The 20,223-nt window shown below is 39.2% G+C and overlaps 1 protein-coding gene across 1 annotated transcript in view; it reads right to left on the bottom strand.

Annotated features, from left to right (window-relative positions):
- Positions 1-9,935, bottom strand: part of MED13 (mediator complex subunit 13) — a 94,158-nt gene extending 84,223 nt beyond the window's left edge. The window contains exons 1-2 of the mRNA XM_090257652.1: positions 9,789-9,935; positions 7,724-7,958 (exon numbers count right to left, since the gene is read on the bottom strand). Of these exons, the coding sequence (XP_090113778.1) occupies positions 7,724-7,958; positions 9,789-9,851 (298 nt within the window). The 5' untranslated portion in view covers positions 9,852-9,935. The remainder of the gene's footprint in view (positions 1-7,723; positions 7,959-9,788) is intronic.
- Positions 9,936-20,223: the final 10,288 nt, after the last annotated feature.

Raw genomic sequence — 20,223 nt, 5'->3', positions numbered from 1 at the left:
TATACAAAACTTGAACAACAAATGGGTAAACATTAACTAAAAGGCATGAGTGAACTTTAAACTGCAATAGAAATTTGTGCCACTACAAAGTTTAATATTAAATTTATGTTGTTCTTTGAATTGTTTCCTAAATTATAGTCAAGTCTTTCAAATCAACTAATCGTTTCTTCTTAAAAGGTAAGCTTAAGAAAAATGAGATAAGCTTTAGAAAATGACAATACTTGAGTTAGAATGATTTTTAAATAATTAACATTTGGCATTAATATTAAGTAGAAAAAGTTCTTCATATCCTATTATGTTATAGACATCCTTATCTACTTCTGTTCAAAGCCTTAACTTTACAGGTTCCACTTTATTAAAGAAAATAGTAGGCTAGGAGAAAAGGGAAGAGGCACATAGTGACATTGCTTTAATTATTTAAAAGGTCTGGATCACAAGCGTATTTGTGAGTTACTAAGAGAAAAAAAATGAATCTTTCTCAATCTATCTCCTTTTAGCTTAATCGGGTTCTGCAATTTCAAAATTAAATAGCTATCGTAAGAGTTTTACCTCGCCCTGGCTAGTGTGGCTCAGTTGGTTGGAGCACCGTCCCATAACCAGAAGGTTGCAGGTTCAGTTCCCAGTCAGGGCACATACCTAGGTTGCAGGCTGATTCCCGGTCTGCGTACAATCGCCGGTCCGGGTGTGTATGGGTGGAAACCAACTGATGCTACTCCCTCGCATGAATGTCTCTCTCTCTCTCCCTTCCTCTCTTTCTAAAAGCAATGAAAAAATGTCCTCAGGTGAGGATAAAAAAAAATTTTACCTCAAGTTATTTCACTTGTGACTAAAAATACACACACATCTTCTTAACTTCAAGAGACTTACACTGGAAATATCTCCCCAATCTTCACTTCTTTATAATCAATTAAATATACTTTATTTATGTTGCCTTTTATTTCAAAAATTCTTACCTTCTAAGCAGCACAATGGTTGTAACATTTGTCCTACACAAGTAGCCTTTACCAAAATGTTTTTTTCTAACTACTTCTAAGTTGTAAAGTATCAAAGATCCAAGACACACAGTTACCATTACATATCAATGTCACACAGTCACTGTAAACTTCAAATATCAGAAAATTACTCATTTAAAACTTAGGACTAAATTTGCCTTCTTCCCCAAAAGAATAAATAAAAAAATCTTTGGCACAGTACAGGCTGTAATACACTAACTTATATAAATTTTCACATAAAATTCTGAAACTTTTTAGTTTGGTTCATTAAAAAAAAACATCTATTTCAGTGAAACCTGTAGTTAATGATTTAAGAATACTAAATATGGTTTAGAAAATTAATCAGTGTTAATTTTCAAGTATTTCTCTCTCATTGCTAAATTTTACCTCGAGAAACTCAGGTGAACTTAATCATTATTTTACATTATACCTCAAGTATCCACAATTCTCATTAACACTACATGAGGGTTATGCATAAAAATAAAAATACCACCTGTTAGGGTTTTCTAAAGCAAAGAAATCTCTGAAGTATATTTTCACCCATGTGGCAAATTACTAAGCAACCATTACACTAAAGTAATATAATTTCATTTTTCATTGCTGAGGAAACAATGAGAATTAAGTCCTAATAACACACAATAAAGAGTCTGCAAGGGATAGGGGTGTCACTTAGAAACAAGAAGGGTACTAAGCCAAGCTTCTAATATCCTGATGTTATAACACCACTAATAAAAGTACTTCTCTACATGTTGTATTCAAAGATACGAGAAGTGAAACGGGTACAGCCAAAACAGTGATAGGTACCTCTCACACTAATTAAAACAAGTCCTTGAATCTCAACACCAGCATTATATTAGGAAAGAGAGGGAAAGGGGAACACATGACAAATCTTTACCTACCTTTTTTGAATTCAATCAGCCATAGCCTAATGGAAGAAGTCTGCTTAGTGCATTTAAATAAATGTCTTCCTCCTCTATTATCTGTATCCCCAGAGCAAACAGTTTCAATTGTGTTTTTAGTACTTTTCCATTACTATCAGTATTATTAAACTCTTAATCATCACTACTTATTTTTACCAAGTATTTATTTGAACAATGCAGAAGTCCAAATGCTAAATGTGATTACCATAAAATATTTTTTTCAGAGGATACAGATTATAATAACACCAAAGTATATGGCAGGTCCTCAAAATAATGCTCTATGAGTGGGGCAAAAAAACCAAAAAACGAAAAAGTTGGTATTTCTAGTACTTGTACTCAACACTGTTTCTTGAAACTGACATCTTAAAATATCTCCACAGTGAGAAGCTGGTAGAGAAGGAATCTTTTCCTAAATAATTCTGACAAGCTATTAAAAGGCAACATGCACTAATGATTAATGACTAGGTCAGAATTATCATGGTAGAAAATACCATGTATTTCCTGAAAGAATAAAGAAAACTGTTTAAATGTCTACTTCAGTGTTTGTCTTGAACAATAATTGCCCATTCATAAGACATTCATTCGACAAATATTACTGAGAGCTTTAAGCTGGCAGCATTATTGAGAAACGGCAAAACCTGAAAAACTAATTTTCATTTAAAAACGGCCTAATATGTTAATGATTATTTTTGAAGGTTTAAAAGACATACTTTCTTCTTCAAAATGGACAGTACACAGAAGAAATAGGGCAAATAAAGCTGTCCCTAGATGATTAGCCATTATAAAAAGTTGGGTCACAAGTAAATTAAGGTACACAAGACAGAAATGAATTAACTCTCTTCAGGCTACCAGGGGCACAAAACAATTTTTTAGTTAGATTTCTAAACACAGCTGCTATTTATCTGTCAATACTGTTCAAGTTGCCATTTAAAGTTAAATTCTATTACAATTACTATCCTTCAATAAAAAGCATCCAAAATTAACTTCTAAAACTAACCAATGGCCTGTTTAGTGTGACAGCACTTTGATGAATTTTTGGCATAATGAAAGTATTGGGTTGGCCAAAAAGTTTGTTTAGTTTTTTCCTGTACTATGGCTGTAGTAGTACTTAGTTGTCTTTAACTTCATTCGAAACAACTGTTAAGACTGTATTGTGACAGCTGTCATATCAGTGTATTAAAAAAAAAAAACTTATCAAAATAGGTGAATTTTTGTGCAGCCATTTTCATATTGAAGACGGAAGAAAATACGCAAAATTTTTGGCATATTACGCTTTATTATTTCAAGAAAGGTAAAAACATAACTGATGCCCTGGCTGGTGCGACTCAGTAGATTGAGCACCAGCCTGTGAACCAAAGGGTCGCCAGTTCGATTCCCAATCAGGGCACATGCCTGGGTTGTGGGCCAGGTCCCTGGTTGGGGGTGCTCAAGAGGCAACCACACATTGATGTTTCTCTCCTCTTTCTCACTCCTTTCTCCTCTCTTCAAAAATAAATAAATAAAATCATTTTTTTTTTTAATGCAACTGCAACCTCCCCCCCCCGCCTCAAAAAAAATTCGTACAGTGTATGGAGAAGGTGCTATGACTGATCGAACATGTCAAAAGTGGTTTGCAAGAGATTTTTGCCAAAGAATTCTTTGCTGTGGGGCTTTCTTACACACTGGAAGAGGTTTAGCAGCACCCCTGGCCTCTACCCACAAGAAGCCAATAACATACTCAAAATATCCAAATCAATAGTTATTTGTGAAAATGAAAAATGTCATTTTACAGAAAAAAACGGACTTTTTGGCCAACCCAACATCTGGACATGTTGCTAAAATATCGTATGTAAACCACAGAATCTAGGAAAAATAAATATTTTGGCTCTGAGTCTGTTTTTCAGTTCTCAAGGTACAGTTTTCTCAAAAAGTCTCATCACATTCTAGCTTATTGTGATTTTTTTTTTAAAGGTGCAAACATTGGGAGAAGGAGCAGTCTTTGTTTTTATTTTTTGTTATTTCTTTTAATAAAAGACTAAAAGCCAATGATGACAGCAGTAAAATTTCAAAAAGATTAAGGCATAGAATAAAAATATCCAGACAACTTCTCCTTCAAGGACACACTAATGATAATGAAACAATCTTGCTTTGAAGAAAACAGTACACCTGAAAGAATCAATCAGTCCTATCCACCACCATAGAGACTTTTGACTGGAGTGATTAAGTTAAAATTTTCCCATCACCCATTTTACACTTCTGTTACATAAGCACTAAACAAGGTCTGCTACAAAGTTTAAATTAAAAAAAAAACAAAAACAAATAAAATTTAAAAGGCTGTAATCAGAGATGGATTTTGTTTCCTGAACCCTTCTACTATCAAAACATATCGATACTGGTTCAACAATCCATTCTCTTAAGAGGGAGCAGAGCAAAAAGTCTTCTTTTTGTTTTTTTAAAAGGGGTTTAGCTTTGGGATATTTATCTTTTTGGAATGTTATAGTTAGGCCAATACCAGTTAGCACAAATCCTGACTCAAAAATCATCAGATTTTGCAAATAGTATTGCAAAGTATTGAAACAGGTCTTACTGAACAGCACAGACTATTTCTACAAAATAAGTAAATGAGGGTTTAAGGTATGTATCAAATCAGATTTAGTTTGTTGTAACAGATTTTTACCAATTAGCAATAAGACAAGTTTAAATTGTTTCTACACATCAGCTAAACCTGAAACGAAGGTGACCCGAACATGTGCAACATGAGTTAGGAGAGACAGGGAGAAACTTAAAATGCACTATGGAACCTGACCAGACCTATCAAGATCATCAAAAACAAGGTAAGTCTGAGAAACTGTCTCAGTCTAGAACAGCCCACGGCACGACAAATGGAACGTGGTATCCTGAACGAGATCACAGGATAGAAAGAGGTCATTAGATAAAAAGAAGGGAATTTCAAGTAAAGTACTGTATGAATTTAGTTTATACTAATGTATTAATATTGCTTCATTACTTGTGAAAATGTATCACTTTAATGTAAGATGTTAACAAGAGAAACTGGGTGCAAGTTATACAGCAACTATCTATACTATCTTTACAACTGTTATATAAATCTAAAGCTTTTAAAATAAAGTTTACTGTATTTTTAAAAATACACTATGGATGACACAAAGGCGATAAGGGGGTTAAGCAAAGTCAAGTCTGTAGTTTTATAATTGAATATTTCAGTTAATAAGAAAATCTGAGAATTCTAATCCTTGCAAAAAGAAATGCCTTCTCTCGTTCCCCAACAAGAAGGGCAATATTATCACCATAATTACAAATATTTCAGTAACAAGATGTGGTAGGTGCTGAACCAAACAGAAGGACACTGCACTGAAGAGCAGCCTCAAACTAAATTAACCAGCTTTTTAGTTGCCACCTGGGTCCTTCCGGTTCCCTTTCTCAGCGCTACACCTCCACTTGGAACTCGGGATTGCCTCCCGCAGCTGATGCCACCCCTACAGTCCAGATGCTCTCTTCTCAGGGGAGCTTAAAAGAAGGAAATAGAGTGCCACAGATGGGAAGAAATGAAAATGGGTTAGCTAGAGAGACAGAGGCGTAGACTAATTACCCCAAAAGGGAGGCAGACTCTGTCCCTGGGGCAAAGAAAAGGGCAGGACAAATAAACTCCATATGAAAAGACCTATTCTTTAAGATATGTCTGATTTAAGTAACAACATTCTGAAGTAAATGACAGGTTAAAAAAAAGCTAGAACACTATATAAATACCACTGACTACACAACTATTTAAAATACTACAGGAAAGGCTTTGGAATACCAAATAATGATTATATACAACTCCTAATATATTTTGGTCTACAATTTCAGTTGCTTTCACTCTGATGTTTAAAAGTTAGTTACCAGTCAATGGCATTCAGCGAAATCTAACAAATAAAACCTATTCTTCCAAAATTACTTTAATTCACACTCAAAATCAGTATTTTAAAGTTCAAGTATTACTATTTTTTAAATTATGCTAAAAAATTAAACTAGAGAAAAAATGTTTTAAACGGTAACCCACTTTCAGAAAGCATGTAACTCATAACATGAAACTTAGAAAAATATCAAGTTTTTTAATATTCATCAAATCAACTGACATTTATTTAATAGGCTTTTAATTTTCAAAACATTAGTCTCACTATGATAAAACTAAATACTAGATATTTGTTAAAATTATTTTTGATTCCACATAATGTATTTCATAGAATCTGGGGGGGGGGAATGGTCTCCAGATGCTCTGCCAATTTTATTAAGAATATTGAAACCTCTGGGATGGCATTGTAGTTTATCAACAATTAGAGCTTATCTATAGATAGTTTATCAACATTAAAACAGTCTTCAAACATTTTAGTAAGGTGGTTTTTATACCAACTAAATAAAGAAAATAACTCAAGCATACCCAAGTCAATGAAAGAAAAAGGAAACAGGCAGGCTCGGCTTTTGGCATGACAATTAGAAAGCATCATTTTACTGATGCCATAAAGGAATTTTATATCGTGAGATATATGCATACATCATATATGTTATACATATACATATATACCAACACACCATTTTATATATTTAGGAATACATTACACACTCAGAACCAAGGTCTAGACTCTCTAGCAGAGATCTTATTGGGAAAGCTGGAAAGCTAGAAAACATTTATCATAAAAGAACTGCAACCACTCTCAAAAATAAGGATTAACATGAAGGGATTGTTCATTACTAGGTGAAAAGCAACCATCAGAACAAATGTAACACATGTAACACATGCACTTGTGCACAAAAGTTGGTCTTACTAAGGCTTATTTGAGATAGTAATCTGGATTACATTACATTGAAAAATAAATTATGTACTATAAATTAAATAGACAATAATAGAAACTTCAGAGTACTCAATTTCAAACAACAACACTTTTTTTTAGTAACCTAAAAATCCTAAATTTACCTGTCAAGAATCATCAAACATCTTGCTGAAGTCTTTGGTGCCTTGCAGCAAACAACTAATCATTTATATTCCTACCATCAATCAAAGATTCAGTTAACACTGACTCTTACAATCTAAAGTACACGAGTTTCAGTAATTCCTCAGAGAGTGCGTTTATCTTTCTAAAATGACATTTGGTTCTAAATCAAGAAAATAAGATAGAAGAAATCTTAATGAGTTGCTCATAATAAAATTGTATAACTTTATTTAGATTATGACCCTAACATCCTAAGAAGCTAAAGAAACTGGCACTCATATTAATAAGTCTTTGATGCCACAGCATCTAAAATAAAAGAATAACTTTCCAAGAATAACCAAATTAACATGTCTTCATGTTAATAACAATCACAAATAACAATAACAAATTATACGCCTTGAAAAAAAAAAGCACAAGAGCAAGTTACATTTCTAAATACTCCTACAATTGACTGTATATTCATACAGAAGACAGCAGTGGCAGAATTGACTCAAAGTTGAGTTACACTTGGCTTCAAAAGTATTATGACTTTGTTAAGAACTTCATGTGCCCTGATTTTATTTTTCTTAGGTTAATGTAACATGCCTTTCTTAGGCCCTGTCTATGAGAAATTTATGGTGGAAGGGTATTTAAAATTTAAAAAGCCTGCCACAATATGGATACTTTTAAGTAAAAAAAATAAAAACAAAAATAAAAAATAACCATGTTAAGTAAAACATGAACCTGAATTTTTATCTGCCTTCATACCTAACAGTGTACCACCAAAATTTTCTTAATACAAATGATTTTCAGTAAAAGTATACAACATTGCTATGTCATTAGCTAGAAACGATTAAGTTGCTTTCACCTGCTAAGTCATGGTGAATAAGGTCAGCAAAATTGGGGTCCTCACCCCACCAAAATATCCACAATTCTCTTCTTCCAGGTCTTTGATCTCGCCGCCAAACACCAAGTACATCTGCCTTAAGGCAGCGACTAAAACTGCTCAAAATGGGGTCTTCCTCTGTCACCGGAAACAGAATAGGGGCAGAAGTTGGGCCTTGCCATACATATCTTTTCCATTTAATTCCCGTCAAGTCAGCCTGAAGAAAAGAAAGTATGATTTTTTTTTATTATTGCACATTTAAAGTCACAAGTATTCACTATTAAAGTCCTGTATTTCATTAGGACATTATAATTTTTCCAATATATGCTTAAGATATTGAAAGAAGAGTGACCAAAAAAAAAAAAAAAGATGCTTATTAACTCTGGTAATTCAACAACCAATAATTTAAGAAAAAAAGAAAAAGCTGAAAAATTAACACTGGCATGTCACTGAAGAGCAAGTCAAGAAATGTACATCCCAAGGAAAAATAAAAGAAATTAATAGTGTTAAATATAAACACGTGTTTAATTCTGCACACTGAGTAAACATTTCCTCTCTACACTAAGTTCTGTTCTAACTGGTCACATCTGTTCCCCGGTGTCAAACTTGTAACAGAAAATTAATTTTTAAAGACTCATCATTCCATGTTTACAGACGTCTGAACAGTAACAAAAAGTTCTTGTTTATTCTCCACATGTCCCTTTTAGGAAGTCAAATAGCTACTCACCAAGAACCGTCAGATTTGTACTAGTCTATCTTCAAAGAACCTGAGCCTAAAAGTGCCAAAAATAGACTGAGCAGGGGAAGATAGAAATGTAAAACCTGCCGTCTGTCTTACTATGTCTGAAGAGATGCTGATTAAAGGACATTGCGCACAAAAAAATTTCCTAGGCGGAAGGGCATTAACCATCCTAGCTTAGCATCTTGAAAGAAACTCAACAGAGGGAACTCAGTAATTCCTTCATCTGACTCGAAGGTGCAAAGCAGAGGTGCCAAAAACGAAACTGCTGAGACATGACTGGCAGTTTACACTCGCCGACTAGTTCTGCTCCGCCCACTCAACCCACTTGCCTATCACATACTCTCTTAGTATTTTTCAAAGCACAGTGAAAATGAAAAAAGAAAAGCCACCGAAACTTTAAAGCACTGATGAAGCTCAAGTATTGTTCAAACGAGGGCTAAGTATTTGCAACAGTTGGTACTTTTTAACGTCTTAAAACAGGTGGGATGCTCCCGGACCTCGGCCAACCTACACAATTGTCATCACTACCTCCAGCTTCCCCAGACTTTTCAGTAAAACGTGAAGCAGGCTGCTCAAAATTCTAAACACGCAAGCAAAACAGATACAGAAATATTTAGTGCAAAACCAACCAGAGCACCTCCTCCGTGAGTCCGTTCCATTCTCACACAAACGTAATGCCCTAACGAAAGCAAGATGGCTAGAAATTGTCAAACGGCAAACTGTTTTCAAAGTTTTAGAGAGCAACGTATGAAATAGCATCTACTGGTTTTTACTGAGGTCTGAAGTCATCGAAGGAAGAAACTAACCTTCTGTTAGTTTGACTCGTATAAAAAATTGCAAAACGAACAGAGATTTTTTTTAGTGCCTAAGTTCCGGGGTCCTGTTTCTTGGGGGAAACAAATGACCGGAATGAAGCATAAAGACAGTGGGAGAACCGGCAGTGAGTGTGAAGTGTGAAGAAGGGAAGCTTGGTCTATAAGCACCAATCCAGCAAGAAACACTGAGGGAAATGTTAGTGTCCTGCCTGATAAGGAGACCAAGTTGAAGACTGAAGGGAGGAAAAGTCAGAAAGAAGACCCCCCCCCCCCCCAAAAAAGCCAACTCTCCTAAAACAGAGCCCGGGACGGCGTGTGAGCGAACGCGGCTCCGGGGCAGCGAGGGGCTCAGCCGCGGCGCCGGCTCCGGCCGGGCCTAGCCCGGGGACTCGGGCATCTGGATCAGACCCGGCCCCCTCCCCCACGGCCCAAGGGCGCACCTCGCGGCCCCCTCCCCCACCGCCCCGCTCGCCGCGGTCTCCGCACTCACCAGGCAGAAGAGGTTACAGTGACAATCTTCCAGGCTGGCCCCGTTCGGCACGGAGGAACTCATCGTCCCTCACAGCAGCCGCCGCCGGCGCCACAACCCACCATCCGCCATTACCGCCGCCTCCGACCAGAGAGAGAAACACAGACACCGGGGAGGGCGGGGGGGTGCTGGTTCGAGGGCCAGTGGAAGAGGAGGCCGCCGGGCCGCCTGCCCTCCCCACCCACCCCCCCGCCGCCGCGAGCAGCCCCCGCCGCCCGGCCGGCACCCAGCCGCCCGGGGCCGCGGGCCGGAGGTGGGAGGGCCGTGCTGCGCTCGCCCCGCTGGCCGGACTGCGGCCGCCGCGGAGCCCGCGGACGTTCGTCCCTCTCGGGGGGACAGAGAGGATGTGTGCTCCTTCCACAAGAAAGATGATAAATTACACAATAAATAACTAAAATCGAGTCTGGGAGGGGAAGCGTCCAAGCCCTGGAGGGCTCTCCCGGACGGGGAGGCACCGCAGAGGGGCGGGAAGGGCGAGAGCCGGAGAGAAGCCCAGGCCCCCGGCCCGGCAGCGGCGATGTCCTTAAGCCTAGTCTCCTCGGTGGCGGAGGTGGTGGCGGTGTCTGCGGGCTCAGACCATTCTCCGCCTGTGTCTTCCTGTAGTCCCTGGGCCAAGCTGGCCGGGCGTCTGCTCTCCCGCGGCCTCACCGCCGGGACGCCGTAGTCTCCCCCATTTTGTGGGCCCAGCGGGCGCTGTTTTTCCCCCTTTAATCCGAATTCACGGGTTTTCCCTACGCTTTAATGGCGGCCACAGGGACCAGCTCGCCCTCTCTGCTCGCCCATTGGCCGCCGCGAGGTCACGTGGGCCCGGGCTCCGTGGGGAGGGGGAGAGAGGGAGAGTGAGGGAGGACCGGGAAGCTTTCGGTGGAGGCGGTTAACCCCCGGGGACTGGGCAGCCAGCTGTTGTCTACTAAGCGAGCGCCATCTGCTGGGTGCCCCGGCCAGCGTAAGATGACCCTTGGCATTGGCTCTCTGTTTTCCCTTGCTGGGGAACTGACAGTTCAAGAGGGTTCACATCACAAATCCGAGAATTAACGTGAAAAGCAGTCTGAATTCTTTGGAAGAGAAAGTATTACCAAAATTCCAAGGCATTCTCATTTATTTCACGAGGTCGCTGAGGTGCAGAGCAAACCCCTCGGCTTGGGAGTCAGACGGTCTGAGAGAGGACTCTGCCACTTGAAAGTTGTGTTATTAAGAAAGGAACATAAAAGAGACAATATAGCCTTGTGTTTCGGAACCTGGGAGTTCGAGCCACATTGCTTGGGTTCGAACCTTGAACAAGTCACTTCACCTCTTTGTGTCTCAGTTTCCTCACCTGTAAAATGGGAAAAACATAACCCTTCTCAGGATTATTGTGATAATTGAATCACTGCAAATAAAACATGGTAGCCCAGTGCCTGAGACACAGAAGGGTTGTTAACAGTAACCTATTACTGTTGTCATCATTACCTAATGTGGTTATTAGGAGGGGTGTAAGTTAAACAGTGTATTGAAAGCGCCCACTAGAGTGTCCTCTCCGTTGGAACTGGGACTTTCTTTTGTTTACTGTTCTATCTGTAGTGCCAACAAAAGGTTCTTAGCACACAGTAGGTGCCTGATATTTGTAAATTTGCAAAGGAATGAATGGCAAGAAGCTGAAACCAAATAAAGTGTTAGTTTCCTTCCCCAGGAAACACTTAGTTCTTGCCTGGTTTAAATATTTCAATGTAGGAGTTCCAAGATTTTTCCTGAGAGTTTTAGAAAGGGAAGAAGAAGAACGGGGTATAGGGTGCAGAGGGAGAAGGAAGGAAAGAAAGAGCAAAGGTGACTCAAAAGTTAGAACCATCAGTGAGTAAGGACTTACCATAATTTTAAATAATAATTGCCTCTGTGAAATAAATGGTGGCCCTTCCATGTCACTTCTTCAGTCACAGAATGAAAAACATTTCTCATCCATTCATTCATTCATCTACTGTAGTTGAGAGCCCAGGTCTTGAAGCCAAAGCCTGTAGAAAAAGTTCTGCTACTTACTAGTTGACCTTGGATCAAATTTGACTGTAGATTGAATTCGTTTCTCTTATTCGCAGTTTTTTCATTGTAAAATGGGGATAATAGAAGTACTCTTCTCCTAAAGTGTCCGATGAATGAAACAGTGTAGGTATAGGGCTTGCCACAATGCTTACTAAATGTTAGCTATTAATATGCTTTTAAAAATCATTATTGAGCACCTGCGTGCTCAACTGAGTGTGTTGCTGGTCTGTGCTAGGCCTTGATACAAAAATATGGATAAGGTATCTGCCTGTCTCTCGTGATTCCTGAAGGGAGGCAATAACGGAACCATTTCCCACAGAGTAAGACAGAATGCGGTGGAGTTAAGTGCTTGAATAAGGTATGTATCAGCTGCGGTACAATGAGAGCTCTGGAGCAGGAGCACCAAAGTCAGAGAAGGCAACTCAAAGCAGGTAGCGTTTGAAATCAGATTTAAAGGATAAAATGAATTCTTATAAAGCTCTTTGAAGCAGTTAAATCTTATTAAACCCAATTCAGATCTAAAGGCCACATATCAAAGTCAATTATACAACCAGGACTAATTCAATCCAGGAGCTCAAATCAACTAAGGTCTACATCTTTTCTAACTGAGCGCCAGCACCCGGAGACAGCAACCCCCTGGTCCAGCAAGGAAGGAGCCTCTGCTCATCTCTTTCCCTGAGAAAATTCTCAGGCCTTTGTTCTCACTGCTTCTGTCCCTCTGAAATGTTCTCCCCCATGTCTTATTTTATCCAAAACATAGCCATCCTCTTTAGAAGCCTCCATCTCCACTGCCCCCCTCCTCCCCAATTTGAGTACCTTCTTCAGGATTTCAGAAGCAGGTGGAATCTGCCTGAAACATACCAGGGGCAAAGTAACATTTGATTGACCTTTCGTTTTAATGTCAATCTTCTCAGAAAGAAGGGGGAGACAGGAGACAAGAAGGGAGGAAGATCCAGAGGAAAAAGGGAAGAGAGGGTCACCAAGAGGAACAGGACAGAGAGAGACAGAGGGAGAAAGAGGTGAAAAGCAGGAAAGATTGAGAGGGAGAATGGAGAAGCGAAGTTGGGGAGAGGGACACCAACTGCGAAGGGAATGAAAGTGTTATGGGAGGAGAAGAGATGTCAGCACAGAGAACAAGCCAGTAACCACCTACATAGTCTTACAATGACATTTTGTATGATTTAAAGAGTAATGTAGATAAATAAAAACAGTATATGCACATTGTCAAAAGTTTGGAAGGTACAGAAAAGTGTAAAGATAAAAAATTCAAAAATGTACATTACCAAAAAAAAAAAACCCATAATATCACCACTTTTTAATATTTTGATGTACTTCCTTCCAGACTTTATATATATATCCTGCATGGTTGAAGTTGTACTATATATACATTTTACTATGCATATTTACTAACCGTCTAGTATGCGTCAGGTCATGTATGGACAAGGCATAGGATATACAGAAGCTCATAAACTTGCTAAATATAGCACTTGGATGGTTGGACCAACCAGGGTCAAAATGCTGCACCACACCTGCCAACTCTCTAACTTCCGTTTACTCATTTGTAAAATGTGTATGTAACAATAGCACCTAAATGTTAGAGTTGTTGTGACAATTAAAAGAGATAATCCAGGTAAAATAGAGTGCTAATCAAGGATGTTAAAGTGAATCTCAGATGTTGCCTTGGGTCGATAATCACCCATTGTCCTCAACTCTTTGAAATATGGATTTGCTGGGTGATCTAAACCTGTTCTTTAACTCCTTCAGCTTTTAAGGACTCCATTCTGAATGGGATGCTGGAGGCCCCTACCTTCCAAGAAGGATGACAGAGCTACATCACCTGAGACAGAGAAAGTCCAGGAAAGAGCAATGTTTGACCTTAGGACTAATGCTCCCCACCTGATTCTGAAAAACGCCAGGGTCTAGAGCAGCGCTGGCCAGTAGAAATATAATGAGAGCTAAATAAATCATTAGAAGTTTTTTGGTAGGAACATTAAAAAAGATTTTAAAATAGGTGAAATTAATTTTAATTATATATGTATTACAATGTAACAGCAATATTTTATTTCACATGTAAACAATATAAAAATTATTGAGATAGTTTGTTTTTATTTTAACCTTTAAAATCTGTGTGTATTTTCACTTATAGAACATTTTAATTCGGACCAACCACATTTCAAGTACCCAACAGCCACATGTGGCTAGTGGTAACTGTGTCGGATAATACAAGTCCAAAGTCAAAAGTTGAAGGCTAAGAACCAGTTAAGCTGTGAAGTGAGTGGTCTTGAGCCTGGGGACAATATTGATCTTCTTAAGGCGATGTCAATGGTATAATATTGTACTTAATTTGATAGGAAAAAACAAAGGCTGAAGAGTTGCAAGCCATTTTATTTAGTGAATGCACAGACACCACTTTGCTGAATATAGAAATAAACAAAGTAAATTAGCAAGTTTGGACAAATAAGAAAACATTTCATCTCTAAGCATCGAATATCCTGAATTAACTTGAAAGTTGCCCCGACTTGCCATTTTTCTTAGTAGTGTAGCATCTATTCTCAACCTCACATTTATTTCTTGATAAATATTTTATTTTAATATTAAATTTGAAGTCAGTTTCCCCATAACTTCCTCATTTTGAAATTTGTTTTGTAAACCTTAAGCAAATCAGATGTCCCCCTCCCCCTAATTTTATTCTACTTGACCACTCTGGATCTGTTTTTCTCAAACATAATGAAGATATTAGGTTGAATAATTGCTATGATTTAACACCTAATATGTAACATTTAATATGTGTGAGGCACCGTGCTAAGTATTTCGCATTATCATCGTTGCCACAAACTTCAGAGGTAAACACTGATACTACATTATCCCAATTTCTAGATTGGGATGCTGAGGTGTAGAGGGCTACTTGCTCATGGCCGAAGAGTTGTGTAAAGCACACTAAGGGAGCCTAATCTATCTTGGGGGACTCAAGAGAAACTTCCTGGAGTGAGAGTTAGTTGAAAGTCTGTCTTGAAGAATGAGTTTGGATGAGCTAGAAGATTCAGGTGAGAGGGTAGGGAGAGGGCAGAAGGAAGGGGGAGGACTGAAAAGCTTGGTGTCAGTAAGAAAAGATTCTGCCGAAGAAGTAACCCCAAGGCCAAATCATGAAGAGTTTGGATTTCATCCAGAAGAGAATGAACAGCCACGGAAAAACTTTAAACACGAGAGTGCCGAGTTAAGGTTTGTTTTTAGAAGCAAGATGCCAGGAGGCTTGTTGGGGGCATTGTGGTAATCCCGGCAGGAAGTGAAGAGGCCTGAACTAATTAAGCGGAGCTGATCTAAAAACCTCCTTTGTGTTTTGAATTTATTCCATGAAGCATCAGCAAGGAAGACAGGGAAGTAGAGGAAATCACTTTTGCAAAATGCTGAGCATTCCTATCTTACGGAGCAGAGGACTTTTTTTTTTTTTTTTTCAGAGTAGCCAAAGTTGACAGAGAAGACAAGTGCAGTTCTCTGAACATGCTCCTCCTGCTAAATAGGTCCCGGCAGGACTTTGGTCTCACAGCGTAATTATCCCTGTGTACAAACTAGTTTGCCATTTTACTGTTCTCTTCCCCCAAGAAAATGTTCAAAGGAATTCAGAAGATGTGACCAGCCAAGAAAATAGGGTGATTCTTCTAGAATCTCTTGTTTCTACCATGAGTATATGAAGGATTTAATGGTGATATAGACAAAGGTAACAGACTTTTATACCATATGTACCACTGGCTTTGACATTCATTTATTCACTTAATACCTACTGATATTCACTATGAACAAGATTCCGTGCTACGTGCTACGACCATGAGGCAACACGCAACAGTGAATCAGAAATAGATCTGACCCTCAAGAACCTATTAGTTCTCAGACCATAAGACATGCTTGAAGTAACTGTAAGTTATGTTGAAAATGCCTAAAATGGGTGTAGATTAAATGCTGTGGAACCGAAAGAAGAGGGGTCTATCCCAGGAAATGAGGAACAAAACGTTAGTGGAGAAAAACTTGGCATTTCAAGTGTATGATAATTGATGTATAAGAAGATTTGGAATTGCAGAGAGGTGCAGAAGAGCGATTTTAGGTCACTATTTCCCAAAGTGGAGTTTGAGGACAAGATTCTGAAGAATGTTACTGGGAATTCCACATGTAAAAAGGATTTTTGGTTGCACTGGTAATTTGCTTATTTTTAGATTAATTTCCTTCTCTCCCTCTACGCTGTTCTGTATTGAAAGAGGTTGCTCCTTGGAAATGACATTTCTCAGGCCCTCTTATGCTTTGGTTTGGCCAAAAGAGGCAAGAGTAGCAGATGAGGGGTCATGGAGGTCTTTCCTTCTCCCTGTGCTTAAGGCAGTATCTCCAGTAGTGGCTGCATCTTCTTCGTGGCTCCAACTGTAGCCAAATAGCTCCCCTCTGCTGAGCAATCCTGGCTCTTGGATTGGTGTATTTGTTATCTATTGCTGCATAGTAAATTTACCTTGAAACTTCACAGCTTAAAACAACAAAAATTTAATTATATCACACTGTTTCTGAGGTTTAGTAATCTGAGGGTGACTTAGCCAGGTGTTTCTGGCTCAGGGTCTCTCATGAGGTGGCAGTCAAGATGTTGATTGGACCTCAAGATGTTGACTGGAGCTGCAGTCATCTCAAGGCCAGAGGAGAGCTGAAGAATTCAGTTCCAAGTTCATTCACATAGGTGTTGGCAGATTACAGTTCTTAGCTGGCTATTGATCTGAGGCTTAAGTACGAGTATTCTGCCAGGTGGCCTTTTCCTTAGAGGTGCATTCAAACATGGCAACTTGCTATTCCAACAGGGAGTTATCCAAGAGATAGAGATAGAGACAAAGACAGAGATAGAGATAGAGACAGAGATAGAGAAAGAGATGACAGAGATATAGAGGTAGAGATAGAGAGAGAGAGAGAGATACCAGAATGGAAGTTGCACTCTTTTTAATAACCTAATCTCCCAAGTGAATACTGTCACTTCTGCCACACGCCGTAGGTCTTACAGACCAACTGTGATACAGTGTGGGAGGGGCCTACACAAGCGTGCGAATACCAGGAGACAAGGACAATTGAGGGCTCTCTTGGAGGCCGGCTACCACAGTCCATCCTCTTGTCCCCAATGATTCATGTCCCTCCCATATGTAAAATACACTCACTTCCTCCCAAGGTCACCAGAAGTCTCATCTTATTACAGCATCTGCTTGAAGTCTAGCATCTCATCTTCTGAAATCAGGACCAGGTGCAGCTGAGGCTCCTTGGGTGTAGTCCCTCGAGTGTACTCTTTGAGTGCAGTTTCTCTCCCCCTCTGAAACAAACTTATCTGCCCCTCCATGCACCCAGCATACAATGGTGAGACAGTAACAGGGTAACTGCTGTAGATATTCCTGTTCAAAAAGGGGGACAATGACAGGCACAAAGGAGTCACTGGTCCGTTGTAATTCTCAAATCAGCTGAGCAGACATAGAAAGTTCCTTCACTACTTGCAAGGCCTGGGAATAATTCTCCCTGGTTCTCAGCTCCATGTTCTTGCATCTTGGTTCTGATTTCTGATTCATCCTCTCTTTTTCATGAAAAATAGCCCATATTTACAGTTGAGTAGTTTTCTTTCTCCTTGCCACTGGGTGTTTGAGAGTTCAAAGGCTTCTTTTCATTTTGTACTATCTCTGTCCCTTTTGGTCCAAGGTGGCAATGTTTCTAAATACATATCTTCTAAAAATTTTATGAGTCTTCTGTGAATCTGCTTGGAGTCTGCTCCATGAGATGAAAGCTGCACCTCCACGGGTCTTTCAGGTAAGCTCTTTTCTGCCTTCGGCTTCTGTCCAGATGGCTGACGGACAAGACTTTTAAACTTCCTAGATGCTTTATCATTTTATCTAGAGACTACGTGAGACATAACTTTAATCTCCTTAGAGGACCTTTTGTCTAAACCAACAGTACTCTGATGCACAACCTTAAATGTTCCTGTGGCAATAACATAAGGTTTTATAGCCACACCCTTGGCTTCATCTTTGGACCATGTGCTACTGCCAGTGTCCCGGATTTGATCTTCGCTCAGAAGCTATAGCTTAATTTTTAGCATTGTTTGCCATTTGGAGAGGCTGAGAATTTTCAAACCCAGAAAATTCTGTCTCCTTTTTGTTTCAGTTCTGCCTTTAGTTTACCCCTCTCCTCTCACATTTTACTCTAAGCAGGATTTCCCAGTTCTTTAGACACACATTCTACCTTTCGGTTACTGCAGGCAACAACATTGCTGAACTTTCCACTGCTGTATAAGAAGGATCCCCTTTCCTCTAGTTTTCAATAATATTACCTCATTTTCTTCCAAACCTTCACTTGCGGCCACATCAAAGGTCAAGACGCTTCTATTAATTTTTCTTCCATGTACTTTAGACTTTCACTAACACTCTCCCCAAAGCCCACTACCCATTTTAGGATTTTTGTTACAGCAGAATCCCACCTCCAGGTACCAACATCTGTGTTAGTTATCTATTTCTGTGGAAGACACTATTCTGAAACTTATCGGTTTACCGCAACAAATATTTATTATCTCACACAGTGCCTGAGGATCAGGAATCAAAGACCTGACTCAGGTCTCCCTGAGGAATCTACAGCATACAGCATTCCCCAAACTCTTCTGATCACAGATCTGTTTTTGTTTTGTTTTTACAGGCACCTAATGGCAAGGATGCACAAAGTATGCATGAGAAACTATGAGTACATGAAGAAAAGCAGTAGAAAATATGGTAAAAAAAAAAAAAAATAGAGGGTAGAGCCCGGTCTGGTGTGGCTCAGTGGACTGAGCGCCAGCCTGTGAACCGAAAGGTCACCGGTTTGATTCCCAGTCAGGGCACATGTCTGGGTTACGGGCCAGATCCCCAGTTGGGGGTGCACCAGAGGCAACCACACATTGATGTTTCTCTCTCCCTCTTTCTCCCTCCCTTCCCCTCTCTTTAAAATAAATAAAATATTTTTTTTTTAAAAAAAGGGTAGAGGCTGAATCATATAGGGCAAGGTGTTTGAACTTAATCCTGTAGGCATTGGGGAGTCATTGAAGGTTGCCTCCTGCTGGATGAAAAGTCAGAATTGTTGAGCTAAACTGTTTGATCATAGTTAACACACATTTCAATTAATAGAAGGACTTATATTCTTCTCACAACAACAACCTCAACCTTTATATAGTTCTCCTCTATGAGACTATTCCAAAGGTAAACTACTGCCCTTTCCCTCACTGATTTGCCAAAGAGAGGTAGTGTGTTGCATAAGCTTTGGAATTAAGATTTGCAGCCTGAATTTTCTAGCTGTGTGACCTTGGGCAAGCTACCTAACGTCTCCAAGCCTCTGTTAACTAACCTACAAAATGGGAGTAATAACACCAAACTGTCATGAGAATTAGATCACATAATGTAGTTACAGTGCTTGGCACAATGACTGTCAAGCAAGGGCTCAGTAAATGATAGTAATCATTAAGAATTTGGGCAAGCATGTACCCATGAGAAGTTCGCCTTCCATTCTTCAGTTCTCATCCACTCCTACTTCCACGGAGCATCCGTGATCAGTGCTCTTCAAATGTTGAAGTGAAGGAACTACAAAATAACAATGATTAGAGACCTCCATTTACGGGTGTGTTGCCCCTTATGTTTTCTCTGGATGCAAAGCCGTCCATTTAATACCCAATTCAAATATGAACTAGAAAAAAATTTTTAATCTGCTTTTTTTCCCCTATAATAATGACTTTCAAAAAATATAAGACAATGCAAGACCACAAAACGATCATTAGATTATCAGTCTGGGCTTAATTTTCCCGACTTTTGAAAATGAAATGCCATAAATCTTGAGACATTTGAGACGTACTTAATGAACTTTGCAGGTATTCACCTTTGTAACACTCTCTCCCCATTTTCCAGATGGAAGGAGAGGGATAATACTTTCAAAAGCCTTTTTGTATATTCAAATGCAGGATAGCCATGATCAAAGAGATGCATTACAAAGAATCATCAGGAATCCAAATATGTACAAATTTTGAATCAGTAGTAAGAGGATTTCACAATTTTTGATGCAAAACTATTTCATACTTTGTATATATTTATACCTTAAGAATAACACTTCAAAAACACACAAAATGAGCAGGTCCACTTTTAGAAAAGAAAATATGAGTAAACCAGATTAAGAATATGTGACTTTTTAAACATACTTTACAAAGCAGCTGCAGTTAACACGAAGCATCAGTGTTGGCTGTTCTTTTTTCCTTTGTGCAACTCAAAATGATGATTCTTAAAGGGCCATAGCCTATATGGATATGACAGAATGCCATGTAGCTATGAAAAATGACAAGAACCTGGCTTATGTCCATGGAAATGAGCAGAGACAG

The sequence above is a fragment of the Furipterus horrens genome, unplaced genomic scaffold (genome assembly GCF_987537825.1).
Source record: "Furipterus horrens unplaced genomic scaffold, mFurHor1.1.pri manual_scaffold_11, whole genome shotgun sequence".
Lineage (NCBI taxonomy): Eukaryota > Metazoa > Chordata > Mammalia > Chiroptera > Furipteridae > Furipterus > Furipterus horrens.
The sequence above is the reverse complement of the archived record's forward strand: the minus strand, read 5'-3'. Positions and strand labels throughout refer to the sequence as shown.